Source organism: Nestor notabilis, unplaced genomic scaffold, assembly GCF_000696875.1.
Source record: "Nestor notabilis isolate BGI_N333 unplaced genomic scaffold, ASM69687v1 scaffold5233, whole genome shotgun sequence".
Classification (NCBI taxonomy): Eukaryota; Metazoa; Chordata; class Aves; order Psittaciformes; family Psittacidae; genus Nestor; species Nestor notabilis.
The window spans coordinates 33,655-56,492 of record NW_009921375.1 but is presented as its reverse complement, the minus strand read 5'-3'; the positions used below and the strand labels follow the sequence as shown (position 1 = coordinate 56,492).

At 47.0% G+C, this 22,838-nt stretch overlaps 1 protein-coding gene across 1 annotated transcript in view; it reads left to right on the top strand.

Annotated features, from left to right (window-relative positions):
- LOC104403079 (SLIT-ROBO Rho GTPase-activating protein 3-like) overlaps window positions 1–22,838 on the top strand; it is a 56,273-nt gene that overhangs the window by 2,876 nt on the left and 30,559 nt on the right. Inside the window, 6 exon segments of the mRNA XM_010011113.1 lie at window positions 376–568; window positions 5,023–5,185; window positions 14,282–14,344; window positions 20,038–20,223; window positions 21,358–21,410; window positions 21,412–21,472. Coding sequence (XP_010009415.1) covers window positions 5,123–5,185; window positions 14,282–14,344; window positions 20,038–20,223; window positions 21,358–21,410; window positions 21,412–21,472 — 426 coding nt within the window. The 5' untranslated portion in view covers window positions 376–568; window positions 5,023–5,122.

Here is a 22,838-nt window from a genome sequence, read left to right as displayed (position 1 = left end):
CATTTATCAAGAAATTATATATTTATCTGCAAAGAATACGGGACTTCAGGTAGTACTAGATAGATTGAACTATCATTTTCTAGTTTCGAAGAGGCAATTGAAAAGCTCTGAGGGTTGTTTTCTGTGTACTTACACAGCTGTTCATTCTGACAAAGAACAAGGTTTTAATATGAGACTGGCAAATGACATTCTTCAGCTCTTGCTTGGAAAAAAGTCTGTTGGCTTTATCAAGCCTTGAATTAAACCTGAGGCTTGTGAGGGAGCCTGCTCTTGCATAGCCCATGCGATTGCTCCAAGACAGGAAGGACAACCCTCCCGGCCAGTGCTTGTTGCTGATGTTGTGTTTCCTTCTCCTCCTCTCCTGTGTGCATGCAGAAATCCGAACTCAGCTGGTGGAGCAGTTCAAATGCCTGGAGCAGCAGTCGGAGTCGCGCCTGCAACTGCTGCAGGACCTGCAGGAGTTCTTCCGCAGGAAGGCCGAGATCGAGCTGGAGTACTCCAGGAGCCTGGAGAAGCTGGCTGAACGGTTCTCCTCCAAGATACGCAGCTCCCGAGAGCACCAGTTCAAGTAAGCAGGCGGTGCCAGGGGCACAGTGGTACCAAATGATGGGCCAGAGACTGCCTCGAGTGCTAGATGGATGTTTGTAGCTTCACAGTCCAAAAGTGCAGCTAAACAGTGTCGTTGGTGACCTTGTCTCTTATCACTGTGCAGGGTTCACAAAAGGAACTAGAAATGCCTTTTATCAAGACTTTCACCGCAGCATTACTGACCCATGCTGCCCAAATTAGACCTACTATGCACTTCTTTGAGTATAATACAATAAATACAGTACAATAAAAACAGGAATGAGGGACTAGGAAGGAGTCAAGCCCCTTGATTTATTTTTTATTTTTAAAGAGTACTGAATCCGGCTACTAATTTGGTTGTGCAAAGAATGGTAGGCCCATTCTGTAAACCCTGGTTTCTCTATGTAGTCTAATCCTTAGAGTGCTTCACATTGCAGACCTGTTCACAGCCTCAGACTTGGAAGCAGTGTCTGGAAATCTGATTTATTTCAGTTTGTAAAACTGAAGTGTGTGTTTTCTGTGCTCACACCCATACAGTGTTGAAGTGAGGCAAATCCACAGTGGAAACATATTGAAACAAAGCTTTGAAACAGGAAGCATGAACTGGATGCTGGAATTGCGTGAAACTTGAACTGAGGGTGAAAATGTGTGAATATGTGCAAGGTTTCAAAAGCGTCTTCTTTTCAGTTTAACCATACACTCGAGAATGGGTAAAACAAAAAAGATCCAAATAAACCAACCCCAAACTTGAGGCAGAATTTAAGTCTGGAGGCGGCTGTGTTGTGTGGCGAGGGCACATACGTAGCTTGTGCTGTTATGTGGGCTGGCTGGTGGCTGTGACCTCAAGGCTCCTGTGAATGCCGCTGTCCAGTTCCTGGCACGTGAGCTGGTGCCTACACATCAGTTCAAGATCTCCACCTTTGCCTCTTTGTCTTCTTCTGACAGCAGTGTCCATGAAATAGTCTCTCAACTGGGATTATGCCCTTTGCTTAACATGAAACTAGTGTCATTCAGTTCAACAGCCAAAGACTACAGCCACTGTTTAGCTCCTTTCTTGGAAAACGGAGGGGTTTGCCGGTCTGACGCACTCAGCCTCGCTAGCCCCTGGCTCTTCACAGTCTTTTTCCTTCTCTAACCCCTTGTGAGTTTGTTTTTTCCTGTTTCAGCTGCGCGAGCAGTGATTTCTGCTGTTACATTACTAAATCCTATTTATTTCATATTACCAAATCCCATTTAATCTGTTTACTTGGTCTCTCTACTGAGCAAAGCTTTACTGTTGTCTTACAGAAAGTCTGCTGAAAAGGAATTGCCATTCCAGTGTTATCTCTTCTTTTTGCATCTGACTATTGCCTGTCAGTTGTGTGGTGCCAGGCTGGTGCTGCTGTACCAGGCATCAGGTATAACTGTCCCAGGGGAGGAATAGCCCAGTATGGGACTGGGAAGGTGCTCTTGTTCAGAGGCAGAGCCCACGAAGGCTCAGGGTGTGTGTGCACCTCTCTCATCAGCTGAGAGCACTATTACAGCCCTGCCGTTGCTTGTTGTGCTTACAGTACTGGGAGGATGCTGTTGTGCTGTATCTACAGGTGACCTCTACCTGGACACAAGTGCCTGGTAGTTTGTGATGATATTGATAGTGCCAATAGGATCAGCTTGACTTCAGTGCTCACTTCTACTGAGTCCTCACAGTCTCACTCTGTGTTGACTCCCTTAATATGTTTTCCTTCTGGACTGCTTTGTACCTGCCCTTTGTCAGGTTCATCTGCACTGCTTCCCCAGCTTGCTCATGAATGTCATTATTCTGATGAGGCTTTTGACACTCTTAAGAAATACAGTACCTTCAGCTCTTCCTTTGTCCCTGTGTAGCCATGTGCAGCAGGCTGTGGCCCAGCCCTTAATAGCAGTAATTGCTGTGGTGCTGCTGCTGGGCTGTTCATGGGGGTTCCAGAAGGTTGTCAGACTCATTCATGCTTTATATGTGGTGATTTTGTCTATATGAGCACACAGAGATTTGCTGGGGTCACCATGCTTTCCTCTCCATGGGTTCTGCAGAGAGGTGGGCTGCCCCAGCCCCGGTACCAGGGGTGAGAACACCTTGGTTGAGGAGGAGTATGTGTGTTGAAGGCTTTGGCTGCACAGTGTAGCTGTAGTGAGCGTGGGCTGGCTTTCTGGTTGCAGGACTTCTTGAGAAGGGCACTCTTGTTTGAGCACGGGGATCTGAGGCCCATCTCCATCATGGCCATGTTGCCAGCACTGTTGGTGCACACAGGCTGGTGAACCTGGGTGTACAACAGATCTCTCTTCCAAGTGGGAGAAGCAATGGGTGCTTCCAGGCAGCTTGCGCGTGTTTGTAGGTGCTGAGAAGAGAGAAGCCTCTGGGGCTGGAATACATCCATTGGACATGGCTGTTGGCACATAGGGATAGTGGCACAGGAGGTCTCTGCCAGAAAGGGCCCCAAATCTTTGGAACCAGCACAACTTGTAGGAAAGTGTTGGTTTAACCAGAGAAAACGGTGTAGGTGAAACATTTGGCACATATCACTTGGCTGCCTCATTTAGAGGATTTATCTCAAAGTGTCTCAGTTGGATGATGTGAAATGTTTTGTTTCAGTTGTATCATTTATGGAAATTTTGATTCACTTTTGATTAGTCTGCCTTCAGTACTAAATGGAGCACATGGAGAGCAGTGCAGGTTTCTCTCAGTGTTGAAATGGAACATGTCAAAATGAGTTAAGCTCTAATCAAGTGTGAAATGATTGCTGAAATTTCCCTCAGGAGGGGTTTTCTGACCCTCCCTGGCTTCCAGGGGCTCGGGGTGCCCCTCGGCAGGGCCTCACCCAGTGGAGCTGGGTGCAGGTGATCTTGCTCTGAGGATGTAGCTGGGCTCCTGGGGGCTTTTCAGGTCGCCTACCCTGATGCCTGCTGCTGCTCACAGCAGTCTCTGTTGTCTGCAGCATGAGTTGGATTAAGACCATCGTAAATGTTCAGCATACATGAATGTATTCATGTTGTGCACAGGCACTTCATGGTAATGTTGGATGCAAAACAGTTTCTCCAGCACTGTTTAGTGGACTAAATGCAGAGTAACAGATTGTGTGGCAAACGAGCCTCTCCTGAAAAGGAAGTGACAGCTGTATTAATAGTGCAAAGTGGAAAAAAGAAGCAATCCCTTGGAAAGCGTTGAAGATCTTAAAGGTCTTTTCCAACCTAGTTGTGCCTATTCTATTCTGTTCTATGAAGGCATTGCCAGGGATGTTTCCCCTCCTGTACAATCTTCCAGCACCTGGTTTGGGAAGGTTTGGTTGGGGTCTGATCAGGTTATGTGTGCTCATGTGCCACCAGACATCCCTGTGGGGAAACACTGAAAGGAACTCGGAGAGGTTCCCGGAAACTGGAGCAGGGCTACAGATGGGATCCCCACCTAGCTGGGGCAGGGGACCAGCTCTCACGTTGTTTCCGGCTGACTTGCACGTTTTCAGGTCCTTCAGAGCTATTGCCTGGAGTATCTGCACTGTATGACTGCAATAATACACTGACTGACCTTTCGCAGACCAACCATGCCTTTTAAAGCATAGGTAGGGAGCAGCAGACCAGAGAGTGCACTGGGTGCCTCCGAAAGTTGAGTTAGGGCAGAAAAAACAAGCTGTATAGGGCAGATTATATATGAAGATCCATATATACCCCATCCCTGGCAGTATTCAAGGCCAGGCTGGACGGGGCTTTGAGCAACCTGGTCTAGTGGAAGGGGTCCCTGCCTGTGGCAGCGGTTTGGAATTGGATGAGCCTTAAGGTCCCTTCCAGCCCAAACCATTCTGTGATTATATGATATATATGTGTGTTGAGCAAAGCACAGGGCTGTGCCTGGGTCAACATTAGAGCGTCCATCTCCCCTGCACAGAAAGCCTCTGTTGTGCCACCATCAGCTGTGGGAGGCTGGTGAACAAGGATGAAGCTGTGGGATAGAGCATCTTGGGGGCAAAGAATGGGAATTCCTTGGCCTCACTGAAACCCTCGTGTGTAATGTTTAGACTGGGAGCTTCTGTGTTGGCAGAGATGTTTAAGCACCTTCCTTGCAGTGAAGAGGAGGTGCTGCTGTGGTCAGCTAGTGGGCAGGCAGCCATGTGTCTGAGCATGGGCTGTCTGCCCAGTCATATTCCTGGTTGGGCAGCAGCTCTGGGCCTGCACCCAGACCTGCACCAGTGACCCTGTGCTGTCTGCTACAAGGACATGGCTCTGGCTGGTAGAGAGCCTGCGGTGCACAGTCTGCAGCAGTTTCTAGGGATGGGAGGCAGCCCAGAGGAGCTCACACACTTTTCTCTGGGGACACGATGGGTACTAGGGGATGTGTGCAGTGGGGGAAGGCACTGTTAATATGCCGTCAGCATTCATTTGAAGGTTATGTGCCGCCTTGACTTGTTCACTTGACCTTTTTGATTTTATTTTTTCCCAATTCCCTAGGAAAGATCAGCACCTCCTTTCCCCTGTGAACTGCTGGTATCTGGTTCTGACACAGACCCGGCGAGAGAGCAGAGATCACGCCACCCTCAATGACATCTTCATGAACAATGTCATCGTTCGGCTGTCACAGATCAGTGAGGATGTCATCAGGCTCTTTAAAAAGGTAACCAAAGCAGTGATGGAGACTTCTGCTCAGTGAGGAGCCATCGTTGCATCTTAGTCTAAAATAGAAGCTTATTTTGGAGTTCTACACAACTGCACCCTCCCAAAAGTCTAAAGAGGTACAGAAAAGCCAACATCGTTAAGAAGCAGAGAAAGGTAACAGGGATTTCTACAAAGTACACATCACATCCTAATGAGAAAACTAGAGAGGAGTTTGGTGGTGGAAATATAAAACCATGTTAAGGCAGGCCAAGTAAAATTCTGGGAGACAACTTCCTAAAGACACAAAGCAAACAAAAACTTCTCCACAATCACAAGAAAGAATCCTCTTGCAGGATGTGAAGGGGAATAGATGGTCAGGTGCAAAAAATCACGATGAGGTAACAGCCAAAGGCCAACTGGCTTCTTTAGCTTGGTACTTGGTATAGAAAAGCTTGGAGAGGTGCTGGTGTTACTAACCTGAGGTAACCAACTGAATTGTCATCAGATGTTGCAGAGCAAATCTCTAAAAGGAACTATTACTTAAAAGTCTTTCCAGATAATATCCAAGAATTTTAAATAAACAGAGATATAAAACTGTTAAGTGGCTAGCAGTGAGGTGTGACCTGATGCTTAAACTGGTGTTGGTGCCAGAGAACAGATCAGCAATACAAATTTAAGAACAGACTTGTTGGATGAAGCTTTAGTAAAGAGCAGAAGGACAGGCATGTAGGCAGATAGAAGAGGGGAGTCAGCATGGCTTTCTGAAGAGTTACACCTCAGAAATCTAGTGGAGGTATTTCTAGGAGCCAGTGATTGTGTTGGCACAGTCCCTTCAGTGGCTGACAGGCTTCAGAAAAGGTCACTTGCTGACAAAAAGAAGCTGTTAAAGAATATGGAGTAGTGGCTTTCTGGATTAATGACTGGTTAAAAGATAGGGAACAAAAGGAAGGAGAATTTCAGTGGAGTTCCTAATAAATTATTTGGAAAAAAGATGAAGATGAAGATGACAGAGTCTGCTGATGATACAGAATTATTAATGATAAGCAAATTAAAAATGAGCATCAGACTTGCAGGAATCACAGTCAGGTGGACCAGAACTCTTCAGCTGAAAATGAGGGCAGAGTATGTAATGTGGTAAGAGCATGAAGACTCACAGCAGTTTGTAGGAAGTGAGTAGGAATGAGAACCTGGTTGTGCCTGCTTCCAGAAGCCAAGGGAGGTCAGCAGGCACCGATCAGAAAGAGAAGGTAAAAAGGAAAGGCTTTTTAACATCATTGATACTGTATATATAGTATTACATTTACAACAGGAGGGCAATGCTATGTGTTTGTTGCCTCATACCATTGTAACCTGAGTCTTCAGGCAGTAGGACAGATGTGGAGGAGTGTTCCCCAGCAGCACCTGCCCAGCCCTGCTGCTGGCACAGCTTTGGGCTTGGAATCATGGCCCTGCAGCTCATCACATGGTGAATGTACTTGGTGGCATCACTGGCCCTTTTCTTCCACTTCTGGGCACTTGCTAATGGCCACCCTCAGGGACGCCGTGTTGGGCTAGATGGACTTTTCACTTGGCTCTATGGCTCTTATGTTTTTCTTCATTTTTATCACTTGTTTTCAACAGGATTAGCTGGAGAACTGCAGTTAGTGGGCAGGGTGAGCCCGCTGGGCTGCCTGCCTCTCCAAACAGGAGACAGGCTCTCAAGACACTGCTTATCTTGAAACTTTAGCCTGGCTGGAGAGTAAATTTAATGTGATATTTTAATGACCAGTTTCCTCTACTTTATAGCTCTAACCTACAAGTTAAACCAAAAGGTCAGGTTTGGATTTGCTGATCTGATGTGGGATATCATCCCTTTTCCTGTCCTTCTGGCCTCCAGAAATGGGACAGATTTGGGATATATTGGATAGGTCAGTTCTAAGTGTCTCAAAATCTCCTTCCTGTTTGCACATTACTCTGGACCCATTTTTGGGATGTATATTAAGACTGTGCTTTTTATTTGTCCTGCTTTTGAGTATGATTGTGTGGCTGCCCCATCCCTGGCAGTGTTGAAGGCCAGGTTGGATGGGGCTTGGAGCAACCTGGTCTAGTGGAAGGTGTCCCTGCCCATGTTAGAGGGGTTGGAACTATCTGAGCTTTAAGGTCCCTTCTAACCCAAACCATTCTGTGAGTCTGTGATGAGTGAAGTGCTTGTGGCACTCCTCGTGGGGAGACTGCGCTGTAGAGGACTATTGGGCAAATAATCCAGCTGCAGAAGGGTTAAAGGCATCACAGTTGTGGTTCAGCTGTTTGGTTTTGTTGTAGATTGCTCTTTGATGGTAAATTAGGGTAACATTTTTTCCAGAGATGTCACTTTTAATTTCTCCCATCTAGAATTTATTAATGGATTGTGACATGCTGCGGGTACACGGAGGAACTGGAAGGTTTTATGTTTTGTGTGTTTATTATGTAAATGTAAACAGTCTCAGCAAAGAAGCAGGGACATAATATCAGGGGTACGAGGATGTACGTAACTAAGAAGCAATTGATCAGTGTGGTGGAAAGATGCTGGGTGCTGAGCTGCTTCTCCCCTCGGCCTCCCTGGATGTGCTTTGCAGCAGTGAGGTCGTTCGTCAGGAAATTGGAGTGCTGTGTTTTGTTCATCTCCATTGAAGTGTTTTGTCCTCCTGCTGACCGGCAGTGTACGGTCCCTGCACTCAGGCACGCCAGGAAGCCTTTTGGCTTACACAGACCCAGAGAGGGGGAAAGCAGGAGCCAGTGGGAACTGAGTTTTTAGTGTCTGAGTTGGAGACACTTAACTGAGCTGACTCCAGATCTGACCCTGTCTCACCTGAGGTCAGGGGTGGCTTGCACTGGCTTCAGCAGCAGGGCTTACAGGAAGTATAAGTTGATAATCAGAGATAGAGAAGAAGCTAGATTACATTTCATGGATCATTGGCAAGTCTCATTTTGTCGTTTTTGGTCCCACCTGGGGTCCTGGCTGTGGCTACATTCAGTGACAGGACAGCTTTGCAGGGTGTTGGTGAGCTGCAGCGGTACCTCGAGGCTCGTGGTTCTGCTCCCTGGGAAGCTGCAGTCTTGGCACTGCTGGTGTTTAAGCACAGTGATAGGTGTCAGTTAGATAGATCCACAGTCCTCTTGTTGACCTTTCAGGTATTTCTGAATTGCATCCAAAGGGATCCCAATTGTAACTGTAGAAACTTGCCTCCTTCTTGAATAACTGCTGAAAAAATGTGCTGAGCTGTGGGATTCATGCAAAGGTGGTCTCGAGGCGGGTTGTGGGGATGCTTGTAACTGATATTTGTTAAGGCAGGAACCATTCACAAAATATGAGTCCGTTCTGGATTTGGACTCTGATAGTTCTTTTGTTACAAAATGCTTAGTTGTTCCCATCCAGTGATTTGTTTTCTTTCTTCCCCTTCCTTTTCTCCCCTTCCCAGTTGTGGAATATAGGAATTCCTGCCTCTGGTGGCCTGGCTTCATGAAGATAGGATTTTGCTTGCCCTCTGAACTCAGTTTGTTCAGCTGAAACCCTGCACACTGAAGCTCTATAATTTTACACAGTTTATAATCCAACCTCCCACTTACATTTTTACACCAACAGTTAAACAAGCGGTTCAACTTTCTCCTGGCAATGCTTCAGAATCCAGTATTTACCATACTGCTATAATCGAGATCTCCAATGGCATCCCATCAGTGTGGATGATGTGAGGGCAGGAATAGCAGTGTAGATTGGGGGTTCTCCTGACACCTGGCCCTGTTTCTGTGACCCTCTAATCTGAAGCCACAATAGATGTGGGTAGATATATGTGGTAATTTCTATAGTGGGATTTTGCTGGAGCCTTGAGACCCAAGACCAACATCTTTCATTAGTGAGAGCGAGGCTGGGGGCTGTGCTGCTCATGGCCCTCACAGCGAAGAAGGAGCCCATGGGGATATTAAACATGTCCTAACATTTTTGTTAAAAGACCCGGTAATGACATCATTTACTTGTTGTACTGACAGGTTATGGTTGCAGTGACAAAGGGCACTCGTCCTCTAGTGGGTATGGCTTCTTGTTGCATGATAGTTGGTGCCCAAGATGTTTTACATCAGAAAAGCATCCACGAGTGCTGGGACTGGCAGACCAAGCCAGAGGAGGCTTTCTGAGCTCAGGCTGCTGTGAAGAGCCCCGGGGATGAATGCGGTTCAGAGCGGCTCTGGGTGGCTTTATTTTGGTGGTGGCTCAGCCTGCAGCTTCTCCTTGCAGTCTCTCCCAGTGTCACACGTGGCTTGAAAGGGACATGGTTTGGGTGGGGGGTGCAGAGCTGCAGAAGCTCATGAGTGGCAACTGGGGTTGATTCTCCAGCTCTTCCTGGTTCTTCAGCACGGTTGCCACCAGGACTGGCTCTGGAGGTGGGCTGGGGCTTGAGGGATTTCCCCTGCTCACTGCCGGCCCTTGACACTGACATTGAGGTACACTGTGGTAAGGTGAGCTTGGGTTGCAACTGCGCAACACAGGGAGCATGTGGTTTCTGTGGTATTGTCTCCTCTTTCCCAGCAGAAGCTTTCCTGGGAAATATAGGACTTGGAGACAGAGTGCTGCTCACCTGGGTGAGGAATGGTGTTCCATCAGTGAGTACCGCAGAGCTGTGCGCGTATTAAAGGGTATCATGGATGTCCTGCAATGGGGTGCTGCAGTGGGGACCTGCAGGTGGGTCAGGAGCTCCACAGGCAGTGTGGGGCATCAGCGTCATCTGTCCCAGCACCCCGGCCTGCAGCATAGCCTGTGCAATTGGAACAAACAGGCAGCCTCCCTGTGCTCCGGCAGTCAGGCAAGGCCTGCTAATGAGGAAAACAGAAGAAGAAAACTCAATTGGGCAAATCTCCCTGGAGCTTCCAGCGTGAGTCACATTCCTGGTGCAGGAGGAGATTATCAAGGCAATTGTGTCAATGTTGGTAATAGGCAGGCAATAAATGGAGATGCTAAGTTATGTCAGTGCAGAGATCTGAGTAGATCTGTTGTTGGAGCGAGTCTCCATCACCATGAAATCCTAGAGCACATCCTCCTGGCAGAGGCAAACCCTGGTCGAGGGTCACACTGCTGGTGTTTTCTCCCCTTTCCTCTCCTGTCCTGGCTGAAGGAAAGGAGTTTGTGGCTTCTTCCAAGTATGGAATACAGGAAATTATACATTTGAGACAGAGCATTGCTATGTCCGAAATAACCATGCTTCATTATTCCCCAGTGTGAGATTTAATTATGTTCCATGACAGTGAATTTAATTATGCCCTATACTGCAGTGTCCTGGATGGAGATTTAATGAAGAAGCGGTGTCTGTCTGGAAGGGAGTTGTTTTCTTTGTCTAAAATAGGCATTCTTCCTTGCCAGTAGTCTGTGTTGCTGCTTCCCCTTACTTTGTCTGCAGCTGCAGGAATTTTAATAAACCAGCTAACTGAAGCCATTGCTGCCCCAGCAAGCAGCATTGTTTTTCAGTAGGAATGGAAGGCATAAAGCAAGCGTCTAAATTGGAGTTGAGTTTTGCAGATGGTACCAGGGAGTTGGAATGACGTTCTGGCGTTGTCTCCCATAAACACACCAATGTAATTTCTCTGTTGTAAAAGGGGAGTCAGCAAACTCTGAGGAGAGGCACATCCTTCAGCTTCTCACCTGCCAGTGAGGCTCCAGCATCCCAAGGCTGGACCCTGTCCTCTTGGATGCTGGAAGACTTTTGATGATGCCAGAGACTGCTTTGGTCTCCAGAAACAGGATGCAGGATGTAAGCAAATGAGTCTTTAAATGTAGTACCCACCTGTAGTCCTCCCTCGTCAGTGTGATGGATGGGATGGCACACTGCTAACAACTGAGCTGGTTTTTGGTGCTCTATTTAGGAGTCTAAAATTAGGTTTGAAAATTACAGCATTGTGCACTTCCCCTCTGCCACAGAGGAAGTCTGGGGCAGAGGCAAGAGCTGCAGCCAACCTGGGGACAGTGCTCCTGCCACAAGTCTCTCTTCCCTTTGCTTTGGGAAAGCTCTGACTTCTGATAGCAGGGTCAGATGGAGGAGTTACATGTGATGCTGAACTCCTGCAAGCTTGGGGCCTATGGGCTCTGGAACCCCCATTTGTAGACCCATAACTGATATTCTGGATGTATTTGGGAGGGGTGCATGCTTTTAGTAGCCCTGTTGCTTCTTAGCAAGCCACAGTGAGGTATTCGAGGGCAGCTAGTGACTGCTGGTGTCGGCAGGGAGGCGACAGGCACTGGGATTTCCAGCAGAAGAGGTTTTCGGATGGCTGGAGGTATTTATCACTTGCTGCTAATTGGCATCTTCCTGGCACTTCTTGCACGTAAGGATGCACGCTGACGTGGTGCACATGTAAGTAAGTGAACATCAGTTGTGCTTCTGAGGATGGGACTCCTCCAAATACCATGATAGTAATTCACAGATAAACTATAATTCTTAGATATTCCCTGAATGCAGAGGGTTCCTTGCTTCCCTCTTTGCATTCAATTCTAACTTTTAATCATCTAAGGTTAAACTTCTCAAGTATGTAGGTTGTCCAGTTAGCTTTAGTTAGACCTCTCTGTGCTGTGGGCTTCCTTAGCCACCCAGCCAAGAAGCTGACGGGATGTTGTCTTCCCTGACAGCATGCACAAAAATGGAGTTATTTGAGGAAATCTGAAAGAAGCTGCTTGTTGTTTTGATTCGCTTTTTGGCAGGGGGAAGGAGGGTGTCTATAGTTAGTTTAAACACATCTTCAAGCTATAATAAATGTTTCCTAGCCAAAAAGATTCCACAAAGAGATCTGGGGTGTAATTACAAGGCAGGCGGGAAAGCAGTGCATGAACATCTCCAGGAGCATCCAACCGCTGGCTTTCTGAGTAGGAGTTGACTTGATCTGCAGCCAAGCTTAAACATTCTGCAGCTCCTCAGGTTGTGGCTTCTCCTGTGAAATGCTGTGTGGATGCTGCAAGAGGTCGGTGACTGGATCTGCTTCATCCTGCCTGGTGAGAAAAGTGAAAATACAAGCTGATAATAGGATTTCAGCAGGCGAGGGTGGAGGGAGGAAGGTGCTGCGAGTTCTTACACTCAGTGAGCTTTGTCCTAAGCTTGCTGAACTCTGGCTGCTGCAGTTGTGAAATTGGAAGCTTTATTATATAACTGTGGTGTAGCTATTTCATAATAAAAATGTCCTTTTTGAGAGATATTTTGGTTGACTCAGGTCAGAATAGTGAAAATGAGCCACTGAAGACAAATGGGGAGGGTGGGTCACGGTCAGGGTAAAAGCTGAAGCGCTCGGGCTAGGAGGCCATGATAATCTTCATTCTGAAATATCAGTTGATTGGAAATTGCAAGTCCAGCAGCAGGTGTCTTTAATGAATCTATCAAATCAAGATAGATCAACAGATGATACAGTATGACTGGAGAATGTGTGTCTAAGCAATTTATGTACCCACAAATGCTTATCATGTAATTTAAGTTATACAGGGGAGTTAACATAGCACTAACACAGCCAGCTCGGTGTGGAGAATGTAACAGCCATTTATTTACCCACATCCAGTAATGCAGGTTTTGCTGAAGAACAGGCAACGTCCAGCTGTAAGACACTTCTGGCTATGGAGCAGGCCCAGCTTTTTTGCCCTCTGCCAGTCTTAACGTGAAATAAGTGCCCAAAATGAGGGAGGGCATTTTGTGTTAGATCCATGCAGTGATTTGACTGTGAGCTGGAGACAAATACTGCCAGTGGAAGAACAAAGCGGTATGGTCTGTAATTCTAGATTCATCCCTGTGTGTTTGCAGGATAAATAAATTGTGTGGTGGTCTCTGAAACCCTGGTTGAGTGATCCGTGGACAAACATCAGCCTCAAATGAGAGTACAGCAGTTCTGAAATAGCATAAGGATTTGCTGCGCTGTATGTGTTCATGTTTACAATCACACATTTAATTTTGTTAAGGATTTGTAGAAAATATAAAGAAATCAAAGTACTAGTTTACTTTTAAACTTCACTGTCAGAGGCAGATTGGAGGAGGAGGCCATCTGTATTTTGGTTTTAATGTTTAGGAATGGGAAAAACTGAGCCCAGATGTGGATTGGCAGCCCTGTTGATGTCTTTTCAGCTCCTGGAGCTAGAAGGGTGTTAGATAGGGTTTCTGAAGTGGTGTAAATACAGCCCCTGGTGCATTTCTCATGCTGCCAGGGCTGGTTTGTTTTCTAGAATGATATCTAGACTTAAAAGGTTGCATGGCTTTAATTCCACTACAGAGCAAAACACGTCAAGTCTTGTGTTTGGCAGGGCAGAGGGCAGATCTCTGAGGGGGCAGAAGGTATTTAAGATGGGCATTACCAGAAGCAAGTTGAGCTGCCAGGATCCACCTGCTCCATTGTCAGCTGAGAGAATGAAATTAAAACCCTACAGGCATGAGAAGGGTTGCTGTGGGTTTGTTCTCTGTTGGATGGGTGTGAAAGCCTTTGCTGGGCACTAAGAAGATCCACTTGGGCGCAGGGTTGGAAGGGCTGGGAAGAAGTACTTCTGCCTTTATCAGGAATCAGGTTGGTCATTTGCTTTAAGAAAACAGGAGAAGAACAATTCACTGCTTCCCTGTTCTACCAGCTCAGTAGCATCGAGATATTGTTCCTCCTGCTGGTGCCATGGTGTCCTGTACCAGTACTCTGGCAGCACCGGAGATCCTCAGCATACCTTTGATCAGCTAGTTGGGAAGAAAACTCCATCACCTCATTTCTTCTTCCCAAGTTTGAATTGGCCATTTGTAGGGATCCCATTCCGCCGTTCCATGCCTCCTGTCTGTCTCCGGAGTGTGACATGGAGCTGTGCTGTGCTGGGAGTGTTTGGAGCAAGGGCTGAGTGTCTGTTTGCTGCTGCTGGCACTTAACCTGTGCAGGGCCTTGAGGGCAACACACTTCTGGTGCTTGACCATAGGTGAGGACATGCCACAGTGCTGTCCACAGCACGTGCAGACAGCTCTGGTAATGTGGCTTGGAGGAAAGGATGAAGATGCATATGCACAGAGTACTGGGAAGTCACAGAGTTTTACTCTTCCCTCCAAAATGTATTTTCCTTTCAGAAATGCGTACCGTGAACATAACAGTCCCAACTCTTCTTCTTTCTGTCTTCCAGAGTAAAGAGATTGGCTTACAGATGCATGAAGAACTCCTGAAAGTCACCAACGAGCTTTACACAGTAAGTAACGATCTGACCCTACCCATGCCTAGCCTGCGCAGCAAGGGGAGCATAGGCAATGTGATTTGTTAGAACAAAATGTCTGTTCAATGTTTCAGTGGCTTGAGGAGGCTCCCTTCTGCCATACAGCCCATTGGTTCCTCTTGCATTTGTGAGGAGTATTTCACTCCTCACTGGTTTGGACGGCTGCAGGGGAGGATTTCCCAGCGGTCCTCCTGTGAAGGGCTTCTGCGGCTGCACGAGGCAGTGGCTCATGCCATCTAACTGCATCACTTAAGCATAAATAGAGATGTTTTAGGCATGATCCGGTGCAGTCCCTGGTGTCTGTAATGCTCTCACCTGCCAGGCCTTCTACACCGTATTGCCTTCAGGCCCCTTTCAGTTTTCACAGGGTTGGTGGTTTCTGCCAGGCACTAGTGGCTCAGCAGTTGGCAGTGCTAGTTTGCGGCTGAGCTGACCTTCCTATCCGAATCTGGTGGCTTGTGGATGATGCCTGACCATGACCTTCTGCTGAGGAACGCATAAAACTTGTGTGTGCTCAGCTTCATCTCCCTGCTGCCAGGAGCACTTGGGTTGTGGAGCCATCTCTGTGCCTCCAGGTGGAATCGTACGCTGTTATTCAGGACATTGCTCTTCGAGCAGGTTTTCATAATAGGGCAGTGGGAGTCTTTGTTGCTTCTGTCTCTTGCTCTCTAGCAAATGGTTTTGTTTGTTTTATTTATTTTATTTGTGGTTTAGGATCAACAAAGCAATATAAAGTCTGTCTTGTGTTGGAAAATTGAGATGATGTATTTGCTTTCTTTGGTTGTATCTGTTACTGGTACATAAATAACGCTGCAGTAGGTTTATTCCTAAACAATCATTTTATTCCATCTTTTTGAAAAATAGGCCTAAAGAACAGAGCATGAATGGTATTATTTGAAATTTCTGCCATAAATCTTCTCTAAACAGGTTTGTTTCTGCATTGGTAGTTGAAGGATTCAGTTTTTCTGAGACCTGCAGTGTGGGTGGACAGCCAGATTGGATTCAAAAGCCTGTGTGAGATTTGGGAGTGCGTTGTTGATGGTTGAATGTCACAAGCTGTGGTGGTGATTAATTAAGATTAATTACAACAGCAGTGTGACTGTTGTAATTAAACAGATGCAAAACAAGGAAAGACTAAGGTTGGGCTGACCTGAATACCTGTGAGCCAACATACTCAGAACTCAGACATGGGACAGCTTGAGGATCAGAAGTGTGCTGAGGTCCAAAGTGCATGCAGTTGGTCAGGGAAGAGCATAGAGCATAGTTTTGGTCCCACTGAGTCCGTGGCAAAACTCATCTTTGCTGGAGCTGAGATTTCCCTCCCCCATTCACTGCTTTGCTCCCACATGCTGAGCAGAATGTGTTTGAATGGTGAAACAGGCTGGAACAGCTGGAAGAGCTTTGTGTTTTCTTTGAATTGACCTTGCTGCTGAGATAACAAACCGATTGTGTCATCTGGCTGGGAAGGAGCAGGGGAGAGACACGCTAATTTCAGAAACTATGATGAAATGTGAAATAAAAGCAGGCTGTGTTGGGCAAGCAAGATCATGTTAAACCTGCTCAGTGCAAAGCAGCCCCCTCCAGTCAGTAGTTTTCTGTCCTTGAGACATCAGGTGAAATGGGCTTGGTCTGCAGGTTGATCTGACATGCTGGGGGTGTTCTGGGGCATCTTCAGGACTGGCCTGTTGTTGTTGGGTTCATTGCAACATACTGGGTACCCAAAAGCAGCACATTCAATAACCGTGGCTGCTGACAAAATCAGGTACAGAATAAGGATCCCTGGCTCAAAGGACACCAAGCTGCTGCTTGTAAAATGTCATTTGTCTGCTGTCAATGCAAGGAAGTCGTTCATCTTGCCTGCGGCCAAGCCTTGTATCCCTAGTACATCTGTACTCTGGCTGGGCTGCTTTTTAAGCCTTTCAGAGGGGAATTCTGTGCACTGTGTGGAAATGATACAATTTTTACAGCCTTCTCAGGTATTTGCTGTTGCAAACTTAAACCAAAATAACTAAATTGACTTTAATTCAGCCTTGTTGCTGTTCTGATGCAAGTCACCCTGTGGACTCTGTGGAAAAAAAACTAGACCCTAAACTCATGCTGATTTTAATTAAAAAGGAAGTAGATGACTTTCGTTCTGAAGTAGGAGTTGCTTGTGAACAGCTTTGCACAGAAATAATTCAGCTGTGAATTCAAGCCAGCCTCATTCTTTTGATTCCTGCTTACTGACTTCAGCAGACAGATATCAAATTGAAGCCCATACAGACTGGAGGTTCTTTGTTCCTCTACTTACATGTCCCTTTTTGTATTGTATGCATTCCTACCTGAAGAAGTCAGGCCAAAATTAAGGGTAAGAAAAGGATAAGAAAAACAGTAACCCCAGAGCACTGTTCTGGTAGTGTTTTCTGTAGGCTCTGGTGATGATGTACCATTTGGGGTACGGCACTAGACATGGGTTACTTGATGTATAGGCTTTGTTTGCCATAATGCAGGGACATGGCCATAGCTGAAGGCAGAAGCATGTTGAAGTAGTGTCACGTGAACCAGTGTGATTCTTTGTCACAAGGTGTTATGGAAGTGGAATAATAACTGTGAAATTAATTGTATTAATTAGAATAATATCTACAAATACATTACCCACGTTAAAAGTAATAAATAATAGTCATCATGCCCTGTGTAGGAGGTTATGAATTGGAAGTATTCCCTTTCCATCGGGAGCGCTGCAATGGGGAAGGCAATACCCCCATGGCTTACAGATGTTTTCTGTCAGTGTCATACTGTAGAAATCATTGACTGTATCACATGGTGGAAATGTTGCTCTGTGTCACGCCATAGAAACCCTCTGAAAGGGACATGTTTGCTCCTGTGTTCCCAAGGAGAGAGAGGTCAGTATGCATTGGTCTGATGGATTTCTCCCTTTCTCTGACCTTATCCTGTGCGTGTCCCTGAGGTTGTGCTGTAGGCTTCATCCAAAGAAGGAGGGGCTTGGGTCTTCAGCAGGCTTCCATCTGTGGCCGTGCTCATCTCTGCTTCATCCTATGTGCTGAGCTTGTGTTTTGGTTTCCTCTACTTCAGGAGGGCCTGAGCCTGTGCTTATACTGGTCACCCCATTTCTGATCTGGCTCCTCTGCTGAGTCAGAACATTAATGACCAGCTCTTTAGAAATGAACATTAATGACCAGCGCTTCTAGCTGAAGACAGCAAACAGTGCCATTTATGGCTGCTTTTTGGCAATGGCCTTTATCTAGAACATGTTATTAATATTGGAAAACACAACTCATGTTGTTAAATAACTAATGAGCATTGGAACATATTTTTCTCCCTCCAGTGCAGCTAATTAACTTATTTGCAGAAAAGATCCTGGGGACGCAGCTGTGGTAGTTCTTCCTGTATGCCACAATAGTGTAAGACAGGGACAGAGTGACTTGATTGCAAGTGCTGAGAAGCATGAGGGAATTGCAGATCAAAGGGCTGATTGCTGCAGTGCAGGTAGTCCCCATTCAACATTAAGGCAGATGTTAAAACAAACAGAAGTATCCCCCAAATTTCCAAGTGTGAACTGGGTGGTATAGTAGCTGATGAGGAGCATGGTTGGCACAGTGAGCTGTTGAAGGCACCTACTTTCAGCTACGTGGATGCTGAAGTGTGGGGAAAATATCTTCATGGCTATTAGGTCCTTTGCATTTTGTTGAAGAGACTTTTGGAGGACTTTTAAATCGGGGTCCCATGTTATCTTTTCAGGTTCAAGCAGGGAGAAAATACAGAGGAGGAGAAAAAGTGCCTTTGTTAAGGAAGGTTTCTCTGGTCATTAGCAAATAGATCAATCGGAGCCTGTGCAAAGGTACCAGATCATAGTGGGGCTCGGACCCCTCACTTGCAGTTCCCTGCACAATGGAGTCCTGCCTTGTGCTCCAGCTTCCAACACTCCCCTTGCAGTCACAAGAGCCACTGAAGTCCGTGGGAAAAGGGGTTACAGCAGCATGTCCCCAGGCCTGCCGCAGAGTGGTGTAACCCTGCGTGAATCGAGACCCCCAGTGAATTGCGCTCAAGTTTTTCTCATTAGGTAACAGTCTCATAACCTTTAGATTTCACAAAAATCATGCCATTTGGACCCCTAATTGTTATGCTTTCTGTCGCATTGTGTTTCGGCATCTCTGGGTGCTGGAGAAACCTCTCCCGTTACCGCCTGACTGTGCTGAAGGGCAGGACTTTTCTTTTTCCCTTTCCTCTAAGTTTTTCATAGAAAGATGGAGACAGTGAAGATGAGGAGGGCTCAGTGAAGCCCTCTAGCCTTCTCCTTAGGAACACCCCAGAAACTGCCTGGTTGTTGTGTGTCCTGTGACATTCACTGCGGAAACTGCAGTTTGAAATATGCAGGGTTAGAATTTGCAGGATTTTGAAATAAAGCAGCTCAGAAATGAGGAGCACACCTTGGCTTACGATTCCTTGCAGTTGCCTAAAATTATAACTGCCAGTGATGGCACATTTGTGCAGGCTTCGATGCGGCATTTGGAGCTCATTTGCAGCTGACGTTTGTGCTTGGCAAGAGGAGACATCATATGTTTTAGCTCAGCCTCATCCAAGTTAAACACTCCTGGTTCCGGCTGACAACTGCAGCTGAGGAAAACTGTATTTTCTTCATTAAGGCTTGTGCAAAGTTACTCTGCTTTTGTGGGTTCCTGCTCTCTTTTACCTCGTGGGCCTCAGCCAGCCTGCCCCAGTGGCACTGCCAGTGATGCCCAGGCTCTGTGTGAGGCTCATCTTCAGTGGGAGGTCAGGCATCTCGAGCCTTGTCAAGGCAATGTGAAATAAAGCATCCAAATCCTGAAGGGAGATGATAAAAGGGGACAACGTGACTAAAGGCATAAAGAGAGAAGAGCAGATGTGTTCCTCTTGCCAGCTCCATTAAAATGATCACAATGTGCCCTTTGGGCTTTTGTATCTGAAAGGAAAGGCTGTGATAGCAGTTTTGCCTGCAGGAGTTTTCTTGGCAGTAGATCAGCATCGTCTATCCAGAGTCACTGATGGTGATCTTGAATTTAAAGGACTAGGTGTTGCTGCAGTCCACGCTGGCACTGACTCTGCTTACTGGCAGCAGCAGCAAGAGGAGAAGTAAGTGGTGATAAGAGACAAACTCCATTTCTGCTTGGAAACTGTAGCTCCTCCACCACTGAGATGGGATCTACTGTCAGGATGGTAGAGCAGGGGTTATGGTGATGGGTTGGCTTAGCAAGTTCAAGTGTAGGAACAGAGGGATTGGGTTTAAAGTGACTTCAGGTTGACTTTGGCCTCCTTACAGTCTCTTGTCATGGAGACCCTTGTCCCAGCTGCAAAGCACTGGATGTTATTTCTCATTTCCCTTTAGGAAGATGCACAGTGCTCTTTGAACTTGTACGTGTGCTGGAGGCACATCTCAGCCTGTCCCTGCAATGGGGACTGAGCAGGGAGAGTGGTTCTTACACCAGCTCTCTGCAATTTTGAAAAAAGGCTAGTGATGGGGTTAATTTTATGGGATTTCCCTTCCCACCTTGTTGTTCCTTAATGCCACAGTGACCTCGGACAGCTCAGGCACAACTGAGGCTGCTCCTCGCTGCCCATGGCTGTCATCCTCTCATGCACTGGTGCTTTGTGTGCCTGTTGGGCAGGCGACTCTCAGCCTTCTGTTTCCTCAGGTGATGAAGACCTACCACATGTATCATGCAGAAAGCATCAGCGCTGAGAGCAAGCTGAAGGAGGCAGAGAAGCAGGAGGAGAAGCAGTTCAACAAGTCCGGGGACATCAGCGTGAACCTGCTGCGGCATGAGGACAGGCCTCAGCGGCGGAGCTCCGTCAAGAAGATTGAGAAGATGAAGGAGAAGGTGGGTGAGAGGGAAGGATGGGGGAAGCCACGCTGGGTCAGGGCTCCTGGCGGGCAGGAGGGTTTGGCTCCAGCCCTATCCATTTCCATGCAGCCATTCCAGTGTCTGTGGGAAGGGGTTAGGGAGGATGTTGACCCATGTGTCAGAGACATGGCTGGGGGCTGAGAGGCTGTGTGGAAGGCTGAGGAGGGCAGTGCGCTGGCCTGTCTGGCTGGGCACAGTGATGCTTTCTGACCTGGACGTGCGACCCTGCTATGGGGGGCTGTGGTTTGTTCATGGCTTGCTTTGTAAAAAAAGCACTTTTAACAGTGGACAACAGCCGACTCTGGGTTCCTGCAGGCAGAGACTCATGGCAGGCAGAAAAAGGGTCAGATATATAAAATATCAGGGTTTCTTCCTCTGCAGACTGTCTGGGAGTTTAAGTGCAGTATTTAGTTGGCTTTGCTAGTCAAAACACGTAACTCCATTCTGGCTTCAGCAAATCCCTCCAGGTCTTGGGATCTCCAAAACTGTTTTGGAGAAAAAAGCAATAGCTTCCCCAGTCGGGACGTGTTTGCTGACACGTTGACCCAGCTCTCTCTCAGTGACCCAGCACTGGGACATTGTCTAGCAGTGTGCTTCTCTGAAGGGTTAATCTTTTGTGCTAAACCTTCAGACAACTGATGTGCCTGAGCGAATGCCCCAGATCCTGAGCACATCTGCTTTCCTACAGTTCTGAATTCTGGGTCCTGTTCTAAATTTTGTAGCTTGGGCCTCTGGGCCAGATTCCACTTTGATACAGCTGCATAAATCTGGAGCAAGTCCAAATGTATGTCAGTGTTTCCGGGAGGGAGATTTAGCCCTCTAATTTTGATTGATGCCAAAACCTCCACAAATGCACAGATGAAGGAAGAGCAGCTGTGCTCGGGATGCACTGGGTATAGCTGAGCAGAAAGCACTGGTTGTGCATTGGCTGATGGTACCCGGGATGTTCAGATGTGATCTCCTCCATCCTGGAAAGGGTGCCTGTTTTCATAGCTAATTACAAGTTAACATGTCACACCCAGGCTGCAGGGTGCTGCGGGGCCCCGCGGCAAGAGAAGCTGTAGAAGTAGCATCCTATCTGTGCTCTGACAGCGCATTTTGCTTTTTCAGAGACAAGCCAAATACTCTGAAAACAAGCTGAAGTGTACTAAAGCCAGGAATGACGGCAGCCACCAACGCCGCTGTCAGTAAATACTACATCCACGACGTCTCTGACCTCATTGATGTAAGTGCTTCCTCCCCCTGTGTGCATCCTGCCCGTTTTCTACTGAGAAGTGCACAGCTAAATCTTAAGCACGGTTTGGTCCTTAAATGAGCCCTCATGTGGCGGTAATGAAGGGGGTGTTTGTTGGGGCTTTAAAATATGCTTAAATGGGGCCTGAAAATGTGCTTTAAAGTTGGATTTGTTTTGCTTTTCTCTGTGATGGTGTGTTTTCCTTGCAGCTGAACACGCACATTTGACTTTCTCGTCAGTTGATGTAGGCATATATGAACAGAGCCAGAAACACCATGAAATGGGAGTCACAGAATCATAGACTGTTGGGAGGGACCTTAGAGCTCATCCAGCTCCAACCCCCTGCCACGGGCAGGGACACCTTCCACTAGAGCAGGTTGCTCCAAGACCCTGTGTCCAACCTGGCCTTGAACACTGCCAGGGATGGGGCAGCCACAGCTTCTCTGGGCACCACTCAGAGTCGACCTCCTCTGAACTTTGGAGTTTCTCATTATAACTGCAGGGTATTGAACCAGCCCGAGCCAAATGCTTTCCTGAGTGCATAAGCAGAAGGGTCTGCGTTGAACTTTGGGGATCAGGCAGCTTTCTTTACAAACTGTGTATTGCTTGAGTATTTTCTGCATCTTCCATGCTGTGTTATGAGCATGTTGAGGTCCTGTTATTGGTTATTTGGCTCTGCCCTCAGAACTATGCAGACATGGAGGGACCATGTTAAAGACACAGCTTCATCTGCTGTGGCTCTCGCAGAGCCAGGGTGTCCTGCAGCTGGAGCTTCTCAAAGTACAGAGCCTTTGAAGGAGAGTTTGCTTTGGGGCAAACTGGGTGAGCCTGAGGTTTACTCCTGGCCCATCGATAAGTCTGCATTTGAAATGGATAATGTGAAGATCAGGTACACTCTTGTTCTTGTTGAAACAGAATTTCTCTCTACCACATGCATCTGCAGTTTCTGTCAGGATGAGCAGGCACGTAGCTCTCCTCGACTTTGGTGGCATCAAGCACACACAGACAGTTAAGCACATGTGGAAGTGCTTTTCTAGCTAGGGAGGAGCTCGCTGAGTTGTATCTGAAGTGCTCATTGCACAAAACAGCCTCAAGGCAGGAGCTGCTGAAAGCAGGTTTCTAGTGGTGGTAGGAATAGTTTCTGTATCAGTGACTCCTACGAGCTGCTCTTAAATGGTTGTGAGAAGGGATTTCCATTTCTTCCTTTAATAGGCTTCTTCATAGTGGTATAGATTGCATGATGCAGTTTCTCCCTGCTAGAGTTGCTTCAATGAGCACATAAATAACTGATCTGTAAGTACCGAGTTGGTCTGCTGGCTTCATTGTTACCCAAATGTATAATTTAAAATGTGCTGGA